This window comes from Microcaecilia unicolor, chromosome 3 (assembly GCF_901765095.1).
Source record: "Microcaecilia unicolor chromosome 3, aMicUni1.1, whole genome shotgun sequence".
NCBI lineage: Eukaryota > Metazoa > Chordata > Amphibia > Gymnophiona > Siphonopidae > Microcaecilia > Microcaecilia unicolor.
In genome coordinates this window covers 123,313,300-123,335,030 of record NC_044033.1, presented here as the reverse complement: position 1 = coordinate 123,335,030, position 21,731 = coordinate 123,313,300, and the positions used below count along the sequence as shown (strand labels likewise).

General features: G+C 42.1%; 1 protein-coding gene across 1 annotated transcript in view; it reads left to right on the top strand.

Moving 5' to 3' along the window:
* The window catches only part of SEL1L2 (SEL1L2 adaptor subunit of ERAD E3 ligase), a 111,584-nt gene that overhangs the window by 82,311 nt on the left and 7,542 nt on the right, over positions 1-21,731 (top strand). The window contains exons 13-15 of the mRNA XM_030196347.1: positions 884-1,056; positions 18,800-18,928; positions 19,202-19,251. Coding sequence (XP_030052207.1) covers positions 884-1,056; positions 18,800-18,928; positions 19,202-19,251 — 352 coding nt within the window. The remainder of the gene's footprint in view (positions 1-883; positions 1,057-18,799; positions 18,929-19,201; positions 19,252-21,731) is intronic.

The window sequence follows — 21,731 nt, the reverse complement described above, 5'->3', positions numbered from 1 at the left end:
TGAATTGTTCTGTTGGATATAGAATAAAGGATTTTCACTAGGAATCAAGTCTCCTTATTTCCTTTTTCCTTGGCCATCCATGATGTACTCTGCCTACTCATTATTCCTTGGGGAACCAGTTCTTTTTTTTTTTTCTGCTTCTGCCTATATTTATGCACCACTTGCAACCATAAAATTGCAGAATACTAGCACTTTCACATATAAATGTACATTCGTGCATGTAAGTGTTAGTGGGATGCCTAATTCTGTAAGGACACAAGTGGTACAGCAAGGGAACATGCACATGGATGGGCAATAGGCATTGCTCCCACTTATTCATGTCATTTATGGAATATTGTAAGGTTCACATTCACATGCTAATATTCTATAATAGAATCCAGGCACCCAGATACCACTATAGAATAGGTTCTCATGGCTCTGGGGGTGTCCAAATGGAGGCATCCACTTAATTGTTCCCTATCCCCCTAATTCTAGTAAACTGTGTGCCCAAATTTCTGACTAGTGCATAAATTTGCATGTGCAACTTATAGAATAAGGTCAATTGCACATGTAAATGAATAAATTAATTAGATGCTAATTGTTCGTAACAATCAATTATTCCATTGGGCTTCCCTTAGATCAGTGAATTATCTTCAAGCTTCTAATACTCACTTTTAGAACTTTTAGATTAGATCTGCCCAACTATTTAGTTTCTTCAACTATTCCCTATTCCTCAATTCTACTATGCATTCCATCAATGACTTCCATCTAGTTCTTCCAGGCAATTTAGTATGTAAAATGTCATTTTTGTCTAGTGGAACATATGATTATTTGTGTAGTAGAACATACAGACATATTCTTATAAGAACAATATCACCACTGTTTTTTAAAATATCTTCATTAGGTAATGCATTTGCCAGAGTTAAAATTGGAGATTACCACTTCTATGGTATTGGAACAAAGATAGATCATGCCACAGCAGCAAGTCATTACCGGCTTGCAAGTGAACAACACCGTAGTGCTCAAGCCATGTTCAATCTGGCATATATGTATGAGCATGGTTTAGGAACAGAAAAGGTAACCTGATCTGCATGTTATACAGTTACAGGATACATGATAAACTTTTCTAGTTAGTATTAACAGATGTATAAAAATGTACATATTTTATTCCATTGACAAGCAAGATATGAGGTACACAAGTGGATGATGTCATCATACAGCACTGGGACAGAACAGCTCTCTCTGTTCAGAACAACCTTTTTTTCTCACTGTGCTGGGTGTGAGAACAAATCTCTCCCTATTCCTCTATTTTCTGATGTTATCTTTACTGTAATTGAATTTAGTAGTAGTAGCAGTAATAATATTAAGGTTTTAATTTTTTTGGTCATGGTTCATCCTGAGCCTGGCTTTAGTCCAGAGTGTGCAATCTACACCCTGCCATTGAAGTTTATGCGGCCTGTGATACCATGGGAAGTATACACTGAAAATGTAATTAACCAGAGTTTTGGTCATGTTAAATATTGTATTTCACAAATGTTTTCAGCATAACCACTCTAGCAATTTGTTTCCATCATTTTTAGTTAATTATTTACTTATTTATCACAGAAGATCTATAGAGCTTTATGCGTTTCCAGTTCCAGCATTATGTAATATTGCAGGGATAGTACTCACATCCATGCAGCCCTCTGTGTATAAAGTTTGCCCACTCTTGCTTTAGGCCATACCTGGAGTATGGAAGAAATATCCAGATCGTAGACACCCACCACATGCTTGGTTTCTGAGCACAACCAAGCTAACTGCCGGCACTGGAAGGACCGCTCTCATTGTCTTCCTGAACACTATGAAGTAGAAAAGGGGCTCCTGCTCACTCAGATGGAAGACAGGATATCTTCTATGGAGATCAATGGATGTTGCACAATTTAGTAGTTCCTCATCTGCCAATATTTCATTTTATTTGATCAACTTAGATTCCATCCATCTTAATTTACAAAAATGTAAGTGGAGTATGTTTTCCTTTTCTTTGCCCCTTTGGAGGGGAAAGCACCTCATCCTTGGAGATAAGCTCCTCAGCTGGCAAAAGAGAGACTCAGGCGCACCAAGTAAATCTTTATTGGTTATTCTCTCAGTCTGTACAAAAATGATTCTTCCCTCTGGAGCAGTTTGCTATACAGCAAGCAAGACGCTCAGGCTGAATTGCAAAATCTGCTCAGTTTGTTCCTCTTTCACACTTATATATGTTTCTTATATTCTTACTTACCTAATATAATAATTTGCTCCTGCAACGTTCCAATGTGTCTCACTGCGTTCGTAACCATCTCCTGACGTCACTCTCCCGCAGTAGAAGCCTGCTTGCCTTACGTCAGGAGATGTTACTACTGGAAGCAGGGAGGCGGGAAGCCCCTCCCTCCCTCCCTCCCAGTTCCAGGGTCGTCGTCCCTCCCTCCCTCCCAGTTCCAGGCCCCCTCCCTCCGAATTTTAAAAGTCATCCTGACTTACCTCGTCGGGGTTACGGCGGCTGGCAGCAGCGGTAAAAAGTGTGCAGGCTCGGCCCTTACTTCAGTTTTCCCTTCTCTGTCTCTCAGCTCTGGTCCCACCCTTGCAGAAACAGGAAATGAGGACAGGACCAGAGCTGAGAGACAGAGAAGGGAAAACTGAAGTAAGGGCCGAGCCTGCACACTTTTTACCGCTGCTGCCAGCCGCCGTAACCCCGACGAGGTAAGTCAGGATGACTTTTAAAATTCAGAGGGAGGCGGCCTGGAACTGGAAGGGAGGGAGGGAGGGACGACTACACTGGAACTCGGACGGAGGGATGACAACCCTGGAACTGGGAGGGAGGGGGGACCCTGGAACTGGAAAGAAGGGAGGGGGGGACCCTGGAACTGGGAGGGAAAGGAGAGAGAGCGAGGGGAGGGAGGGAGGGAGGGGGGCCTGGAACTCGAAGGGACTGGACTGGAACTAGGAAGGAGGCCTGGAACTCGGAGGGAGGTGGAGGGGGGACGAGGGAGGGGGATGGGGGATGAGGGGCAGGGGGGAATGCACCACCTGTAAAAAAAAAAAAAAAAAAAAAATTCACCCCCAATCAGGAGGGAGGAGGGAAGGGAGGAGGGGTGATGAGGAGGCGGAGGGGGCCCTGGAACCTTGCTAGTGCCCATTTCCTTTCTGTTGGAAACGGGCCTTTTTTACTAGTTGTACATAAAAGGGTATTTCCTGTTTTTTTTTATTGTACTTAAAAGGTTATTTTCTGTTTTCTTACTAGCCTCTCCTGTTCCATGTATGTGCACACTTGGTGCTTATTGGCCTTTCCCTTATTCCTTACACATGATACCCTGATGCAGTGTCACGGTGGTGCCCAGGTTCCTTGCTCTCAGTCACCTCGCCCCCCGGTGGTTAGACCTGGTGGCTGCTTTGAACTGATGGCTTACCGTTTCCCATGTTCCAGAAGATTTGCAGGTCCGGACCGGATCTTCCAGCCTTCCAGATTGTTTTGGGAGTTTTTTGGAACTAAGCAGTACCCGTACCTGGTGAACTCCCTTGTATGCTGCCTTTATTAACCACCTGGGAAGGTCTCTAGTTTGCCTTGCAACAGAGGTCCTCAGAGGAGTTTCCTTTGGTGAGAGTTTGTTGCAGTGCTGCTGTGCTATTTCCTGATTGTGGCTTTGACCCTGCTTGTCTCCTGGTTTATTCTTCTGTCTGCTGCCCGCCCAGACCCGGCTTGTTTTCTGGTTTTATCTGCTGCTTGCCTGGAACCCCGGTGTGTTTTCGGGAAGTACCTGCTGTTTGCCAGCCGGCTGCTGTTCCTGCAGTTCTGCCTTCTTGCCCTGTCCGGTAAGTCCTGTCGGCCGCCTGCACCCAGGGGCTCAACTCCTGAGGAACGGCGGTTAAGTGCAGGTGAAGTTTGGGCTGAATTCCTGTGCTGCTTGCTCCAGCTTGCGTTGCCTCGGCTGCAGTCCTCGCCTGGTAGTTCCTGTCCTGAAGTTGCTGGTATGTCTGTTCTGCCTTTTCTGTGTTTGGGTGATTCCTCCTGCCACTGCCGCCCTTCGGCAGTGGCCCAAGGGCTCACTAACCCCAAGGTTCCACGAGAAGCGTGACATGCAGCTCGCTTCTATTACAGCGTGCAAATTGCATGAACCTCCCAGTTCCTCCTCCCCTAAACACATACTGGTGGGGGGAGGCGGTCCTCAACCTCACTCGCCATTCAGGTTATAACAAATATTGTTTGCCATATTTGGTCATATTTGGGTCTTTTAGTTTCATTTCCTCATGAGTCACTTCTCATCATGTGACTTACTGTAAGTGTACAACAACACTTACTAATTACAGGAAAATTAAATTTACATCTGTGTACAAGCAGTAGGAGGGAGGTATATACAAGTACAAATAAACATCTATAAAAAATACAAATAAATCATATGTATGATAGTCTCCATTATTCAGCACAATGACTTCAAAAGTCTAGCTTCTTTCATTCGAATCTAATCTAGACCTCATGCAGTATATCTCATGCCCAACTCACATCTTAGGAACACTCTTAACTTTATCTTTTTTTATTTATTTATTTATTTATATTTTCCAATTAAATAAACAAAGATACATTATCTTTGAGGAAATATTACAGAGCTCAGAAAAAAAATCTCCAATAGAAGGAATATAATTTCAAACAGAAGGCTATACAAATTTCCTCACTCTATTATAGTCCACATAACTGGATCCAAGATGTCCTAGGAAATACACCAAGGGGAGTTGGTAACAAATCAATAAGTATAGAACAGAATTAAGCTTGCTCTTATTTACTTTAGGCCTATTAGATGTAAGGATTGTCCTACTCCTTCTTGACCTTTATGAATTCACTCAATTGGTTAACATTATAAAAAACATATTTCTTATCCTTAAATGTTACCAAACATTTGCATGGAAAACGCAATTGAAATCTAGCTTGCTATGAAACTACTTCATGTCTCAAGTCCAAAAACGTTTTTCTTCGTTGTTGTGTCCATTTAGAAACATTTGGGAAAATAGAAATTTTCCCACCTAAAAAGTCCACGTTAGATTTTTGAAAATAAAGTTTTAATAGAGCTTCTTTATCTTGAAGGAAAACGAATTTCACTAGTAGTGTAGATCTCTTTTTTTCTTCTTCTATAGATTGCTCTAGGAAAGCAGTTAAATCCAAACCTTCTGCTTGATCTTTTAGGTGAGTTTGATTTCCTTGTTCCTTAGAAATTTCTTGCTTTACTGGCAGATAATAAATTTTTGAACAGGTGGAAACATCTGCTCCGTGTATTTAAACTCTTCCTTCAGAAATCTGTAGAACATCTCTTTTGGGGATATCAGCTCATTGATAGGAAAGTTTAAAATTCTCAGGTTTTGATTTCTCAAAGCTTTTTCTAGATTTTCAATTTTTCTCAGTCATTAATTTATCACTCACTACTTGAGTTTGAACCTGACGTAATTTTTGCAACTCTCCATCAAATTTCAATTGTTTAGTTGATGCAGCTTCTAATTCATTTTTCATGCTTTTTATTTGAGTAGCATTGTTTAAGGAAACAGAAATAAACAATAAACAGACCTTATGAAGGTTTTCTAGGGCAGTCCAAATAGCTTCCAACGAAATTTCAGCTGGTCTTACCAGCGGTTGAGTTGCCGCCAAACACAGCAAAGTTTCAGCCGAGGAAATATCTGTCTGCTCCGGAACCACCGCTGTAGCTTGAAATCGCTGGACACCCTCCATTTCCTCCCGCGCCTTTGTTTGTTCACCTGGGACCTACCTCTCCTTCGGAGATAACGATAATCCTCTCTCTGGTACTGGCACTCCGGCTGGCTGCGGGAACGGAGGGGTTAATGGGCTAGCAGGGCTGAGTGAAAAATCACTCTCCAAGCCGGTGCTCTCCCCTGCACCGGCAGCGGAAACGCCTGTCGGGGTTGAAGCCAGGAACGCTGAGATGTTTGTCGAAGGGAAGGAGTTTCCACCTTAGGAGGAAGAGGTCCCTTAGGTTTCCCCTTTCTCTTCGGCATGTTCCTCTAAATGAAAGGTAAGAAATGTACCAGAATAGGCAAGGAAGAAGTATATTTAAATTTCTTTAGGGAGCTAACGTCTCTGCATTCCTTTACTCGTCAGCCATCTTGGATCACTTTATCTTTTATTTCTCCCAAACTCACCATTTCCCCTTCATCCTTCCATATCTTCTCCTTACCATGGTCTGATTATCTTTTTGCTTAGCTTTGCTCTTCCCACTCCTCTTGTTCCTTCCCATCCTATCTTCCCTCCATGTACTTTTAATCAGGTTAAAAATTGTAAATTCACCTTATTACAAGACCATCTGTTGTTTCAAAGGAAAATTGAAAATTCTGAGATCTATACTAGCTATTTGAACTTGCACCTGTTAAATTTTCCTCAATGTTAATGACACCTAAGGAAATGTTTTTCAAGAGGTGTTTAAATACCCTACTGAGGCTCTCCCTCCTTTGCATAGAATTTATTTTCAACTGGTTTCAAAGAAACAATCCACTCCTAATAGAGAATAATCAATGTTGAGTGTTTCCTCTGACAGTCTGAAACTGACTTATATTAAGGAATAATCACAAGAGGAGGTTGTACTAAGGTCTACTTTATTGGTGACGTTTTGTCTTTAATCAAGATAAAGAAGCTTTAATGTGACTTTACTTTAAAACTAAACATTTGAATTTTTATGAGGCTAAAGTTTCAATATTTCCTGATATTTCCAGACGGAGGCACTTCCTGAGCCTTTGTTAAAGAGTACTTGATGCGAGTGCTAAGTTTCAGTTAAGATACCTTTGTAATTGTGTTGTTTGTTTAGATAATCACACCTACATATTTTATGATGTTTCTCAATTGCAGTTTTTCCTAGAAAGGAAAGGCACTGCTACAGATGGAAATTGAGACACCTTTGACTCCCTGAGCCATTTAAGATATTGGATGTTCAACCTGCTTTGGAATATTTGATGTAATTTTTGAAAATGCAAATTAAAAAAAAATGTATCCAGAAGAAGTAAAAAAAAAAAATCCAGCAGCTCAACCATCTCTCAATGTAAGGATTTCTCATTGTAATCACTGTGCTGGGTTTTAACCAGTCTTTGATAAATATAAATATCTGACAATTGTCACTATCAGGCTTATTTTTGAAAGGGAAGGGCGCCCATCTTTCGACACAAATCAGGAGATGGGCGTCCTTCTCTCAGGGTCACCCAAATTGGCATAATCGAAAGCCGATTTTGGGCGTCCCCAACTGCTTCCCGTCGCGGGGACAACCAAAGTTCCCAGGGGCGTGTCGGAGGCGTAGTGAAGGCGGGACTGGGGCGTGCCTAACAGATGGGCATACTCCAGCGATAATGGAAAAAAGAAGGGCGTCCCTGACAAGCACTTGGTCGACTTCACTTGGTCCATTTTTTTGTTACGACCAAGCCTCAAAAAGGTGTGCGAACTGACCAGATGACCACCGGAGGGAATCGGGGATGACCTCACCTGACTCCTCCAGTGGTGACTAACCCCCTCCCACCCTGAAAAAAAACAACTTTAAAAACTTTTTTTGCCAGCCTGAAATGTCATACTCAGGTCCATCGCAGCAGTATGCAGGTCCCTGGGAGGGGAGGTATGTGTTTGTCAGCGGAGGCATAGCGAAGGCGTAGACGTCCTTCTTTCAAACATTTTGGACGTCCTGAACTGCCCCTCCCCCCACAGGGACGGCCAAATTTTAAGGGACTGCAGTGGAATGGAGGAGTGGCCTAGTGATTAGAGCACTGGTCTTGCAATCCAGAGGTGGCTAGTTCAAATCACACTGCTGCTACTTGTGATCCAAAATGAAATAAATAAAGGGGGTGTCAGAGGCATTACAGGCATGAACGTCCTTCTCACAAACATCCACATTTTGGATGTCCTCAACTGCTGTTCCAGGGACGGAGGCATAGCGAAGGATGTCCTCAACTGCCGTTGCAGGGACAGAGGCATAGCGAATGACGTCCTTCACCCATACTCTTAAAAAAAAAAAAAAAAGACGTCCCTGACGAGCACTTGGACATTTTCACCTGGACTTGTATTTTTCTAAGGCTGTGGATGGCAATTTATTTAAGGTTGTTGATGGCTATTATACACGTAGCTTGTCTGCGTGTATGAAGCCATCTTTGGCATGCGCAGAGCAGCCACGCATAACGCTTGGCTGCTCTGCACTGACTTCCCCTCCTTAGGAAGGAAATTGTGTGCAAATGAGCTAACAGTGAGCAGCTCATTTGCATGCAATTTCCTTCATGCATGCCCGTTCCTTTCTGAATCGCTAAGGGATCGGTAAGGGAAGGGCTTTTTCCATTCAGTTAGTGCATCAGTTAGTGCACTGCAGTGCCCCCTAGGGTGCCCGGTTGGTGTCCTTGCATGTCAGGGGGACCAGTGCACTATGAATGCTGGCTCCTCCCATGACCAAATGAGTTGGATTTGGTCGTTTTTGAGATGGGCGTCCTTGGTTTCCATTATGACCGAAAACCGGGGACGACCATCTCTAAGGGCGACCTAAATGTTGAGATTTGGGCGTCCCCGATCGTATTATCGAAACGAAAGATGGACGTCCATCTTGTTTCGATAATACGGGTTTCCCTGCCCCTTCTCGGGGATGTCCTGCGAAGACGCCCTAAGGAAAACTTGGGCACCCCGTTCGATTATGCCCCTCCACATCTCTTCCAAATAATCAAATTTTAAAATGTATAGTTTATTGTACAAGTTTTAAAATTTATAATTTTCTAAAATTCTTATGTTCTACACATTGTCTGTGGGCCCTGTTTACTAAGCCATGCAGCGTTTTTAGCGCACGCTAAATGCTAGAGTTGCCCATATGTTCCTATGGATGACAACATTTAGTGTGTGCTAATCATTAGCGCACACTAAAAATGCTAATGCACCCTTAGTGCTGCTTAGTAAACAGGGCCCTATGATTCTTAAAAATCTGCAGCATTTTCCCAGACACCCAGTTGTGTCAGCAAGAGATTCATTCATAGAGTATTCCTCTATTGATATTAATCATTTTCTCCAACCTCTGGTGATGAATATTAAGTCTTATGTGAGAGACACAACTTGCTTTTTTGAAGTTAATATAAGAGAGAGAGCAGTTAACCCAGCCAATGACACTAGTGTCTATGGATGTACAGTCACTCTATACAAATATTCCCCAAACCAGAGGCAATAGAGAGTGTCTATTGGAATTTGGATTCCAGATCCCATCCTCGTGTGGTTCCTACCTCTTTCTTAATTGGCTTGATCTCTGTTGCATTGAAATATAACTTTTTTACATTTAATAAGCAAATTGTTCAATGGTTGTCTTGCGAAAGAAGCACCCATTGCAATATATCATCCCTTGCAAATTATTTTTATGGCTGAGTTAGAAGAAAATATAATTTATTGCTCAGTGTACTTTTAGTATGTGACAGTGTAGCTGAGATACATGTAGATGACATCTTTTTGGTTTGAAAGTGTATTTATTTTCAAAAGTACATAAGAACATATAGAGGGGCATAATCGAACGCGAACGCCCATCTCCATGGGCGTCTATCTCCAAGAACCGGTACGTGAAGGGGCGGGGCAAACCGTATTTTGGAAAAAAATTGGTGTCCATCTTTTTTCCGTTACTACGGTTTGTGCCAGCCAAATGCATCAGATTTCTGCGGATTTGAGCTGGGTGGTATCGTTTTTCAGCGATAATGGAAACCAAAGGCACCCAGCTCAAAAACGACCAAATCCAAGGCATTGGGTCGTGGGAGGGGCCAGGATTTGTAGTGCACTGGTCCCCCTCACATGCCAGGACACCAACCGGGCACCCTAGGGGGCACTTGTAACAATTAAAAAACTAAAGTTAACTACCTCTGAAGTCCATAGCTCCCTTTCCTTGGGTGCTGAGCCCCCAAAATCCCCCCCAAAACCCACTCCCACAACTCTACACCATTACCATAGCACTTATGGCTGAAGGGGGGCACCTAGATGTGGGTACAGTGGGTTTTGGGGGGGGGGGGGTTGGAGGGCTCCCATTTGCCACCACAAGTGTAACGTAGGGGGGGGTGGGCCTGGGTCCACCTGCCTGAAGTCCACTGCACCCACTATCAACTGCTCCAGGGACCTGCATACTGCTGTGATGGAGCTGGGTATGACATTTGAGGCTGGCATACAGGCTGGAAAAAAAAGGTTTTAAAGTTGTTTTTTTTGGTGGGAGGGGGTTAGTGACCACTGGGGGAGTCAGGGGTGGTCATCCCCGATTCCCTCCATTGGTCATCTGGTCATTTAGGGCACTTTTTTGGGACTTGTCTGTGAAAAAATGGGTCCAAAAAAGTGACCCAAATTCGCGCTAAAAAACGCCTTTTTTTTTTCAATTATCGGCCGAGGACGCCCATCTCTCCTCGGCCGATAAACATGCCCCAGTCCCGCCTTCAACACGCCTCCGACATGCCCCGTCAACTTTGGCTGTTTCCGTGACAGATTGCAGTTGAAGACGTCCAAAATCGGCTTTCGATTATACCGATTTGGGCGCCCACGGGAGAAAGATGCCCATATCCCGATTTTGGTCGAAATCTGGGCGCCCATCACTTTCGAAAATAAGGTGGATAGTAAGCCCGTATGAAGTTAGAATGTAACATACACTTCCATATTACAGCTGACAATGATCTGCAGTGTTCCTCATATCGCATAACCCCCCAAAATTTAGAGGAGATGTCCCACTCCCGCCTGCTCCGTACTCCCTCTTACTTCAATTTGTCCATAAAGAGCGAAGCTCTTCGGAATTTTCCATGTACAAAATGTTCCCCTCATGCAATACTCGCACCCTTGCAGGGTATTGCAGTGAAAACTTGACCCCCTTATTGTATAGCTGGGAGCAATACGGAGACAAGCGCTTACGAAGCTCAGACAGTCTAGGTGAAAAATCCTGGAACAGCAGTATACTTGCTCCATTGTGAACTAGGTTCCTGCGCTGGCGAAATTTGACCATCAGCTGAGCCTTTTCGGCATAATTAAAGATGCGAGCTATCACCGGCCGCGGCCTGCCATTCTGATCTTTTAACACTCCCACATGATGTACTCTTTCAGCTCACAGCCTCTGCCCCTCCACCTCGAGGCCCAGCTCCCGGGGCAACCACGACTCCACCAGCTCCCACAATTCTTTTCCTTCACACTCTCTGGCACTCCCATCAACCTAATGTTATTTCTCCGACTTCTATTTACTTGATCTTCAACTTTATCCTCTAAGACTCTGCACCGCTTCTCTAGCGCAAGCACCTGAGTCACCAAATCTTCCTGATGCGAGATCCTTTCCTCCATTAACTGGTTGACGGACAGACGCCAGAGGGTGGTGGTGAATGGAATTCACTCGGAGGAAGGAAAGGTGAGTAGTGGATTGCCTCAGGGATCGGTGCTGGGGCCGATTCTGTTCAATATATTTGTGAGTGACATTGCCGAAGGGTTAGAAGGTAAAATTTGCCTATTTGCAGATGATACTAAGATCTGTAACAGAGTGGACACCCAGGAGGGAGTGGAAAACATGAAAAAGGATCTGAGGAAGCTAGAAGAATGGTCTAAGGTTTGGCAATTAAAATTCAATGCCAAGAAATGCAAAGTGATGCACTTAGGGATTAGAAATCCACGGGAGACGTATGTGTTAGGCGGGGAGAGTCTGATAGGTACAGGCGGTAGGAGGGATCTTGGGGTGTTAGTATCTGAGGATTTGAAGGCGACGAAACAGTGTGACAAGGCGGTGGCCGTAGCTAGAAGGTTGTTAGGCTGTATAGAGTGAGGTGTGACCAGCAGAAGAAAGGGGGTGTTCATGTCCCTGTATAAGTCGTTGGTGAGGCCCCACTATGTATGCGGTTACCATGCACTGTCAAATTCTCTTTCAGTTCATCCATAAAAGCATGCAGGGTCGACAATTTGTCATCCAGCACAGCCGTCATGTATTTCATAATTTCTTTACTCGCCGCTTCTTGCAGCACGATCACTGGTGGGGCTTGCATCTGATTTTCCCCTGCTGGTGCCTGCTCAGTCGCCATCTTAGCCTTGTGGTGCATTCCGTGTTTCCTCTGCGTTCGCGGGGTCTTTGCTGGCATACCCGTGAAACTTCATCAAATCGCCTCCTCAGCCAACCAAACGGCTCCGGTGATGTTCTCCGGCACTCCCAGGTATTTATATAGGGTCCATAACGGGCTCAAAAATGTCTTCAGTATTTTTCTAGTAGTGTACTGATGGGTAGACTTGATTGGCCATATGGTCTATCTGCTATCATGTATTTTTCTAGTAATAATGAGAAATGGCAAAGAATTGGTTATATCATCCAAGGAGAGGGAATCCAAAGTACAAACAACAAAGACGCATACAAGAAGCACAATAAATCTTCTTAATTGGATTGCGTCAAATGTTGGTTTGATCTTTTTGATTGAATGCAGCAATTCACCTTAGTATCACTGTGATTGCATCCACATTGATTTTTTAAAGGAATAAGGATTAAGAGCCTTTTCACTATATCTATGACTTGACACAGGCATTTGCCGAAATTTTTGACACCCAGTTTAGAAGACTCACTGTGCTTTTTGTATGCAAAGAATTGGTTATGTAACAAATCATTTTCTATTATAGTTAAACTATCTTCCTTTTTACTTGAAAGCCAAGAACCCTAGAAGGGAAAAAGTTGACAGGAGCTTTTAAAATTCTTGAACAAGTTGAAAAATGCATGCCATAGGTCCATCGGTATTCCACAGAGACGGAAGCATATTTCAGATTCTGCCCCCATGCTATCTCAGGGGCAGCTTAAACTCCCACTGCTTCTTTAATTCTTCCAGAAGAACGCCATCACCTGCTCCCACTTTCTCATGACAGCAGGAGCAATCGCACAGACTCCTCCTTATCCCTCCCAGTTCCTTTCAGTGATTTGCAACATGTGCAGCCTTTTCATTAATTATGTTTGGCTGCACATGGATATGCACACTCACATATGTAAATAGATTTATGGACAGACAGAAACAGCTTTAACAATAAGAGTTTTCACACTTAGGGGCTGATATTCAGCTGGCACAGTCACTTTCTTAAATTAAGTGCTTAATGTAAGATGTATATTTAGTACCACAATTAGTACTATTCAACAAGCCTAAACTAAATACATAATGAGTGTGCACCCTCTCCTAACCTAGCCCTTAATTATATAGACATTATCTGGCTATTTAGCGATTTAATAGGCCAGTATTAAGCATATAACTTTAGAAAACATACAGGGAAGCAATTCATTCGTTCACTGTCAGCTGAGTGCACAACCTGCTTTGAATATTGGCTCATTAATCATTTAACTCTCAGTTGAATCATCTAAAACATTGTTTTACTGATACTGATTATTTACATAAGCCTTTCTACTTATTTCAGCTTCTTTCCACAACCATATTTTTATTATTCAATTTGTTGGATTATACATGTGCTTTAGGAATTGTATATAAGATTGCATTGGTTTTATGTAGATTATTGCTAGTAATTTATTTTATTTTTGTTATATTTGTACCCCATGCTTTCCCATTCATGGCAGGCTCAATGCGGCTTACATGGGGAAATGGAGGGTTAAGTGACTTGCCCAGAGTCACAAGGAGCTACCTGTGTCTGAAGTGGGAATCGAACTCAGTTCCTCAGGACCAAAGTCCACCACCCTAACCACTAGGCTACTCCTCCATAGTATGTTTACTATGTTTAATTTATTTATTAGGATTTATTTACCGCCTTTTTGAAGGAATTCACTCGACAGTGTACAGTAAGAATAGATCAAACATGAGCAATAGGCAATTACAGCAGTAAAAATATTCAAACAACAATACAAAGTATGGCATAGTATACTACTTACAATGTCAACACAATAAGTAATAGAACATATTAATTGATAGAGAAGAGTAAAGCAAAGATGGAACATATAGATAGGTAAGAGAGTAAGAAGAGTTAGAAAGTAAGGTGATTAATTTAAAGAAAGTTGCACATGAGGTTAGAGAGATGATTATATATTAGCTAGGGTAGGAGTGTTGCAGTATGTGGAGCCCTTGTCACTCCTTGTGTGTGTGAGTGAGACTAACAAGTTAGTTACTTCTTCCATTAAAGGCCTGGTTGAAGAACCAAGCTTTCACCAGCTTCCTGAAGTAGAGGTAGTCTTGTGTTAAGCAAAGCCTTTCAGGGAGTGCATTCCAGAGTGCGGGAGCTACTCCGGAGAAGGCTCGTTGTGGTTATCACATCGTGTAATGTCTTTTGGAGAGGGTATGGTTAGTGATAGTCCTTGAGAGGACCTTACTGTTCTTAGCGTTATGTAGAGGATCAACCTATTCTTTAGGTACTCAGTGCCATTTCTTATGAGTTTTAAATTTAGCCCTGTATTGTACTGGTATCCATTGAAGTTTTTGCAAAAATGGTGTGATGTGGTCACGTCACTTGCAACCTTCTATGAGTCTTGTTGCTGCATTCTGAATCAACTGGAGCTGGTGCAGGCCCTTTGTAGTCAGACCATTGTATAGTGCATTGCAGTATTCCAGTCTTGATGTTATCATGGCATGCACAACTGGGATAAGATTTACCTTCTCGATTTAAGGAGAGAGGCAGCATAGCTGTCGCAAATAGTAGAAGCAGCACTTGAAGGTTGCTTAGATTTGGGGAATCAGAGTATGTGTTGAATGTAACTGTATTCCAAGGTGATTTGAGGGGGAGTTCGTACTTCCCAAAAGGGATTTTGATGTCAGTTATGTATCCTTTTGTGTTAGGGACTGAGAGAAGCTCAGTTTTACTTGGGTTCAGGCAAAGTTTGTTGTGTTTAGCCCATTCTTGAATTGATGGTAGACAGGTAATCAGTTTATTCAAGGCTTTAGGTAAGTCAGGTTCAATGGGTATTGTGATAAAGTCACATCCAGGATAGTTGGGTTAAGGCAGTGTCAGTTTGAAATACAAGTCCCAGAAGGCATTGCAGGCAAGGAGCCGGGGGGTGAAATGAAGAACCTGGACTGAACTCCTAGCTGCAATAGGGGAAGACATGGGTGTAAGCTGGCAGGATGTGTAGATTGGCTGCCACTAGGGGGAAATAGAGATAGGAAAACCTGTGTGCAGGAGCTCATCATTAGTCTAATGCTCAACTCAGCTGGTATGGGTGTGGGGGAAGCTAATGGAAGGAGAATGATTGGTTGTGGTAGCAGAAGCCAGGGATTGATTAGGCAGGTGAGAAGGAGTCCCAGGGAAGAGAGAAGCAGTTGCAGGCTGAAAACCCTTGGGTAAGAGAGATCCCTAAAGTACTGAAGCAGGCTGAAATGCCTTGGGTGTGAGGAAGTCCCAAAAGTATTTGCAGGCTGAAAATCCTTGGGTAAGGGAGGACCCTAAAGTATTGAATTTACCAGTGAAGCTGATGCAGGGTGAAATCCCTTGGGTATAAGGAGTCCCTAAAGTATTGAACTCTCCTGAAGAAAGTAGAAGGTAGAAACTGCTGCTTTGTCATTTAACTGTGATGATGAATTGAAAGAAATGCTTCTATTTGGAATTGAACTACTGTTTATTGTGCACTGGATAAAGAGCCCAGACTGGAGCTGACTGTGAGCCTGTATTGAATCCTGGTATGTGCTGATAGCCTACTGCTTAAAGGGGACTATTTGCCACACAGTTTCAGGTGGCTTACATGTACTTAAGATGAAGGTGAATGCTGCTGTTGGAACCTGCATGGAATAAAGTCTTTAAGATTGAAGTTGCTGGTGGACACTTATTTCTTGACTGTACCAGGAGCCTGTGGCTGGAGGAGATTGTTCTATCCTTGGCTGCACATAGTTATAGTATGAGTAGGTGCACATTATCCGCATAGATGTAGAACTGAGTGTTCATTGACCGAATCAGCTCAGCTAGTGGCTTGAGGTAGATATTGAACAGAATAGGTGACAGTATCGATCCTTGTGATACCCCGCAAGTCAGCATCCATGCTGGTGAAGAGTTGCTGCCAAACATTATGGATTGTTGCCTGTCTGATAGATAGGATCTGAACTAGGCAAGTACTGTTCCATTGATTCCTGTTTCTGTCAGTTGTGCTAGCATGATATCATGCTCCACAGTGTAAAAAGCTGCTGAGGAATCTAGCAGTACTAACACCAAGGCAAATCCCCTGTCTTGTGTCTGTGGAGATCATCTAGTAGGGATATGAGGACTGTTTCTGTTCCATAACTGGGTCTGAATCCAGATTGACATGGATCTAGCAAGTTTCTCTCTTCTAGCCAATCATTAAGTTGATCACAATCTGTTCTATGAGTTTCCCTAGAAATGGGATGCTGGATACTGGCTGGTAACTTTCAAGTTTGTCCTAGTCAAGGTTGTTTTTCTTTAGCAAAGAGCAAACCACTTCCCTTTTTAATGCTGTTAGTAGTTGCCCATTAGAAAGAGAGGTGTTGACAACTTTTGTGGCGCCTTCTGTGAGGCCCATACTTGCCTGCTGCACTATCTTTGATGGGCAGGGGTCGAGGAAACAGGTAGTTGGTTGAAGTTTTTTTTAGGATTTTGTCATGGCTCTCCTCTGTCATTGGGTTAAAAGTGTCCCATCTGTCTGTCAGGAGAGGCGACTCTGTGCACCCCTGGTTGACTGGTTGGGATTGCCTGTAAATCCTGGCAGAGATTTTAAATTTTGTTGACAAAGTATGCAGCAAAATCATTGTAGTTCAGCTTAGACTGGGCAGGCGGGTTCTGTTGGCCGTTTACTATACTGAACAACTGCTTGGTTGAATTGGCATTGAGAGAAATACTGTTTTTTGGTTGTTGTTAAGGCTTGGAGGTACTTTGTTATGTGCTTCCTACAGTTTAGCCTCAATTCATCCAGGCGAGATTTACGCTATCTCCTTTCCAGTTTCCATCCAGTTTCCATTTAAGAATCAGAAGCTCTGGAGAAAACCAAGGTGTTTGTGAGTGGGGCATAAGACCTTTTTTTAGTGGTGCCGTTTTCTCTAAGGTCATGGCTAAGTGTGTATTCCAGATGTCAATTATTTACCCCCTCCCCCCCTACACACACACACCATTTTTATAAAGCTGTGCGGAAATGCTGAAACAACCCATTCACTGTGAATAGGCTGTGTCGGTATTACTTCACTGGCGGCTCCTAGTGCTGCTTTGTAAAATGGGGGGAGGGGGTTAGTTTACTGTTGTACTATGCTTTAAGCACAGGTCCCTATTCATTAAGTAGCATTAGATGTTAATGTGGGGAATTACTTCACACTAATATTTATCGTGGAGGAGCATTTTCAATATGACATCTAAGTTGGAATTTGGACGATTTGTGCTAAATGTACGAAATCCGCATAGACATTTTTCATTTTTGGAAAATAGTTAAATTTGCTATCTTTTTTTTTTCAAAAATACTGTTTTGAACAAGATTTTGTGCTTTGTGCGTTTATTTTTTTAGACAATTAAAAAAAAAAAAGGCTCGTGAAAAATGTAGAAAATCAAGCCATTGGGATGTAGGAGGGGCCGTCATTCTTAGCAGACTGGTCCCCCAAACATCCTAGGAGAGCAATGGGGTATCCTAAGGGGCACTGCTGTGGAGTTCATATAAATACTCCCAGGTACAAATCTCACAGTTGCTCCCTTACCTTGTTTGCTGAGCCCTTCAAAACCCACCCCAAACCCATTACCCCCCAACTGTAGACCACTACAGTAGCCTTAATGGGTGAAGGGGGCACCTGTATGTGGGTACAGTGGGTTTTTAGTGAGTTTTAGAGGGCTCACAATTTCCACTACAAGTGTAACAGATAAGGAGTGGTATGGACCGGCCCCCACCACTAGATTACTCCAGGGACTTGCATGCTGCTCTAATGGACCTGGCTATAACACCTGAGGCTGTCATAGAATCTGGTGAGTACTATTTTTGTTCACATCTTTTGGGGGTGGGTGAGGCTGAGCGACCACTGGGGGAGTCAGGGAAGGTCATCCCTTTTGTGGTCATTTCAGGCACCTTTTTGTGTCTTATTCATTAGAAAAACAGGTCAAGACCAAAACATTGAAGTTTCCACCGTAAATGTTTTGGTTTTGTTCCATTATGGCCCTAATCGTGCCTTCAAAATGCTGCCAACATGCCCCCTACAACCTGCAAACAAATTGCATAGACAAATGTCTGCAAAATAGGTTTCAAAAATACTGATTTGGATGTTTTGAGAAGAAATTCATCCAAATGGTGCTTTATGACACTTTTTGGACATTTTTCTCTTTCAAAAATAAGCCTCATGGTGCTATAATAGTCAGTGTGTGGTAATTCCCGCATTAATCACCTAGGTGGTCATTTACTAATTGTTAGCATGCAATAACAACTTAATCGTGCATTATTTGCCACTGACAGGTAATGCACAATAACTAACCATGAATAAATAAACTTCCTTAATATGGAACGACAAGGAATGCACCTCAAAATGCATGGACGGTTACTGTGCTCCAAGAGATATAGCTCACTGCATCAGTTATCTGCTCTTCATTAACACGCAGTAAAGAAATGTCTTTTGTGTTAGATATATATTTTGTCTTTCAGTTAAGTTATTTAAAATGTTACATTTTGCATTATGAGCGGATTATAATAGTGCATTAGAAATAATACATAGAACATTAAAGAGAAGAAAACACATCAATAGTTAAAGTGCAAAACTTTACCGTACTTTACTAAACAGGCACCATAATATTTACTGCACAGCATAACATAAGAATCAAGTTATTTGGAAAAGCAAATAAATGACATGGTTTATGTATTTTCTTCAGTAATAACTTATGTATCTAGCAAAGTAACATTTAAGTTGTCTGACATTTTTTGAAAGCATACATTTTGTTTTTAAGGACATTTCTTTGGCTAGAAGGTTGTACGATTTGGCTGCAGAAGCAAGCCCAGAAGCATATGTGCCTGTGTTTTTTGCACTAATAAAACTGGAGACTGTTCATCTATTTCAAAAAATATTGCATTTCAATGTAAGTATTGTTCTTTGTATGTTTGATTAGTTCCACTAAGCCTTATTCTAAGGAATATGTTTCACTTTTTACTGTGCATATTTTCAATGTACTTTGCTTATCACTATCTCAAAAATACACACAGGAAGTTTCACAAATCGATAGAAGCTCTAGGCTTCAAATAATTTTAATACATGACCCACTTCTCTGGGGATCTCGGTGTAAATCTTTAACATCAAAAGAGATTATAAAAACAGAATAAATTATAGCAGGTTTTTTTTTTTTGCTCCCAAGTTTTTCTGGCTCCTTTGGTTTTCCTGCTCTAGCAGAACTGGCTTCTATTTGTAAGTACATATGAATTTCCCCTTCCACCCCCAGTATTTTGAACTCTTCTCCCATCAACCAAAACCTCAACACATTTTACCCTGTAAAGACTACTCATATACTCTGTTAGTCTTCTCCTTTGTTGTTTATGCAAGCTTGATATGTTTCAGTGAGTATTCAGTATGAATTTTAATTCCTATAGTTTCAGCTCATGGATATTCACACTATATGTTTCTCTGCTCAACTTCCTTAGTGGAATTTGGCTCATGGGCATTTCATTACCCTGTATACTTAGGAAGAACTTGATATTTCAATAATAAGCATGGCAACGCTAATGTCTTCTTTGAATATTCTTATCACTTCTTTCCAGACATCCCTATGCTTGCCAATAACCATCAATGAGATGACAGTGGTCTACTGGAGAAGATAAGTTTACCCATTCCATAAGCCAGTCATATCCCTTTTCCTGTGAAGCTCTACTGTTTTTAATTTCACTGCTTCCACAAATTTATCATGTGAACAGTAGATCAATTTTAATAATTTAAAAGGATCTATTTACACGTAGAAACATAGAGAATGACAGCAGATGAAGACCACATAACTTGGCCAGTCTGCCCATCCATACCAACTACTAAGTTAGAGATTGTGCTTGTCCCATGTATTCTTGAACTCAGACACAGTTTCGCTTGGAGACCATTCCAAGCATCCACTAACCTTTCCATAAAGAAATATTTCCTTAGATTACTTCAAGTCTATCCTCTTTCACTTTCCTTCTTACTGTACATTTATGCAGCAGAAGTATTTAAATGTCTCAATCATATCACCTCTGCTGCTTCTCTTCCAAAGTATACATATTGAGATCTTCTGTGCCTATGTGTTTTATAATTAGGACAACTGCCCATTTTAGTAGCCACCCTCTGGATTTGCTCTATCCTGTTTAGATCTTTTTTTAAAGTATGGAATCCAGAATTGTACACAGTATTTATTCCAAATGAGGTCTCACCAAAGGTTTATACAGAGGCACTCTCATCTCCCTTTTGCTGCTGGCCATTCCTCTCCCAGTGCACCCAAGCATCCTTCTGCCTTCTCTACGTGTTTGGCAAATCTAATCAAGTACGATCACTCCCAGGTCCCACTCTTGTTTTGTGCACAGAAATATTTCACCCCTCATACTGTATCTCTTCCTTGGGATTTTGCAACCCAAATGCATGATCCTGCATTTTTAGCATTTTAGCTGCCCAAATCTAGGCCATTTCTTAAATTTTCACTAGATCTCTCCTGCTGTTATCCATGCCTTCCAGGATCACTGCTGTATTGCAGATTTTGGTATAACCCATGAAGAGACAAACCATATCCAAGAGCTCTTCCACAATATTGTTTACAAATGCGTTAAAAAAAAGAACCAGACCAAGGACCAATCACTAGTAATGGTCTTATCAATCAGAGTGAATGCCATTTACCACTACCCTTTGCTGCCTCCCACTCAAACAGTTTGTAACTCAGTCACTTTAACTCCCATACCAAGAAGATGCTCATTTCATTTATAACTACACTACATGTATTGCTCTCTTTTGATCCAAATCAGTGGTCATCCAGCCAAATAAACTTAATCAGATTCATCTGACAAGACCTGCCTCTAGTAAAACTAAGCTGCCTAAGATTCTGCAATGCATTTGATTTGAGCAACTGCAGTGTTCCCTTTAATTTGCTCACCACAGAGATCAGACTATAACTGGCCTATAATTCCCAACCTCCTCCTTACTTCTGCTTTTATGGAGAAGAACCATTATCTACTCTTCTCCAGTCCTCTAGGACCACTCCTAATTCTAAAGGAGCATTGAAAAGGTCAGACAGCAGAGCTGCCAGAACCCTTGGATGTATCCCATCTGGCGCCATCACTTTGTCTAATTTTAGTGTTAGATGGTTTCCCATGAACATAATTTTCTGAAGATCATTCCAGCTCTACCACATTTCTTTTCCTATATGTCAGTGATCTTCACTATTTTTGAAACAGGGGCTACATTTGCAAAAGGACTTCAGTGTGAAAACCAGAGCCAGTGCTAGATAAAATAGATAGTACCCTGAGCTCTGGGAAATAAGGGGAGCAGGGTGGGGGAGGGGAGAAAAATATCTCTCTAATGATGTAGCCAGCCAAGCTGCTCAGGTACATTTAGAGTAATATGTATAAATAAAATGAAGTTTTATTGTCCAGACGTAGCCCATCTTAACATTCACAACCCATATTTTCCCCAAAACTCTCTTCCTCCAATACACATTCTTCCCTAAACCTATCCCAGTCTTTGTCAACTTCCACCAGCCTCTGTTCCCAGTCAACTGCTATCATTGTCTCCTGTCCCTCCAAACTGTGCCTCCCTTAGTTTGTTAATGTCCCTTCACCTTTCCCAGAGTCTTCACACCGGCATTGCCTCTGGGCCAGCTGTTCTGTTTTCTTCCAGCCTCAAAAGGCTCTTGGTGAGCTTCATCTGCATGGTGTCCAACT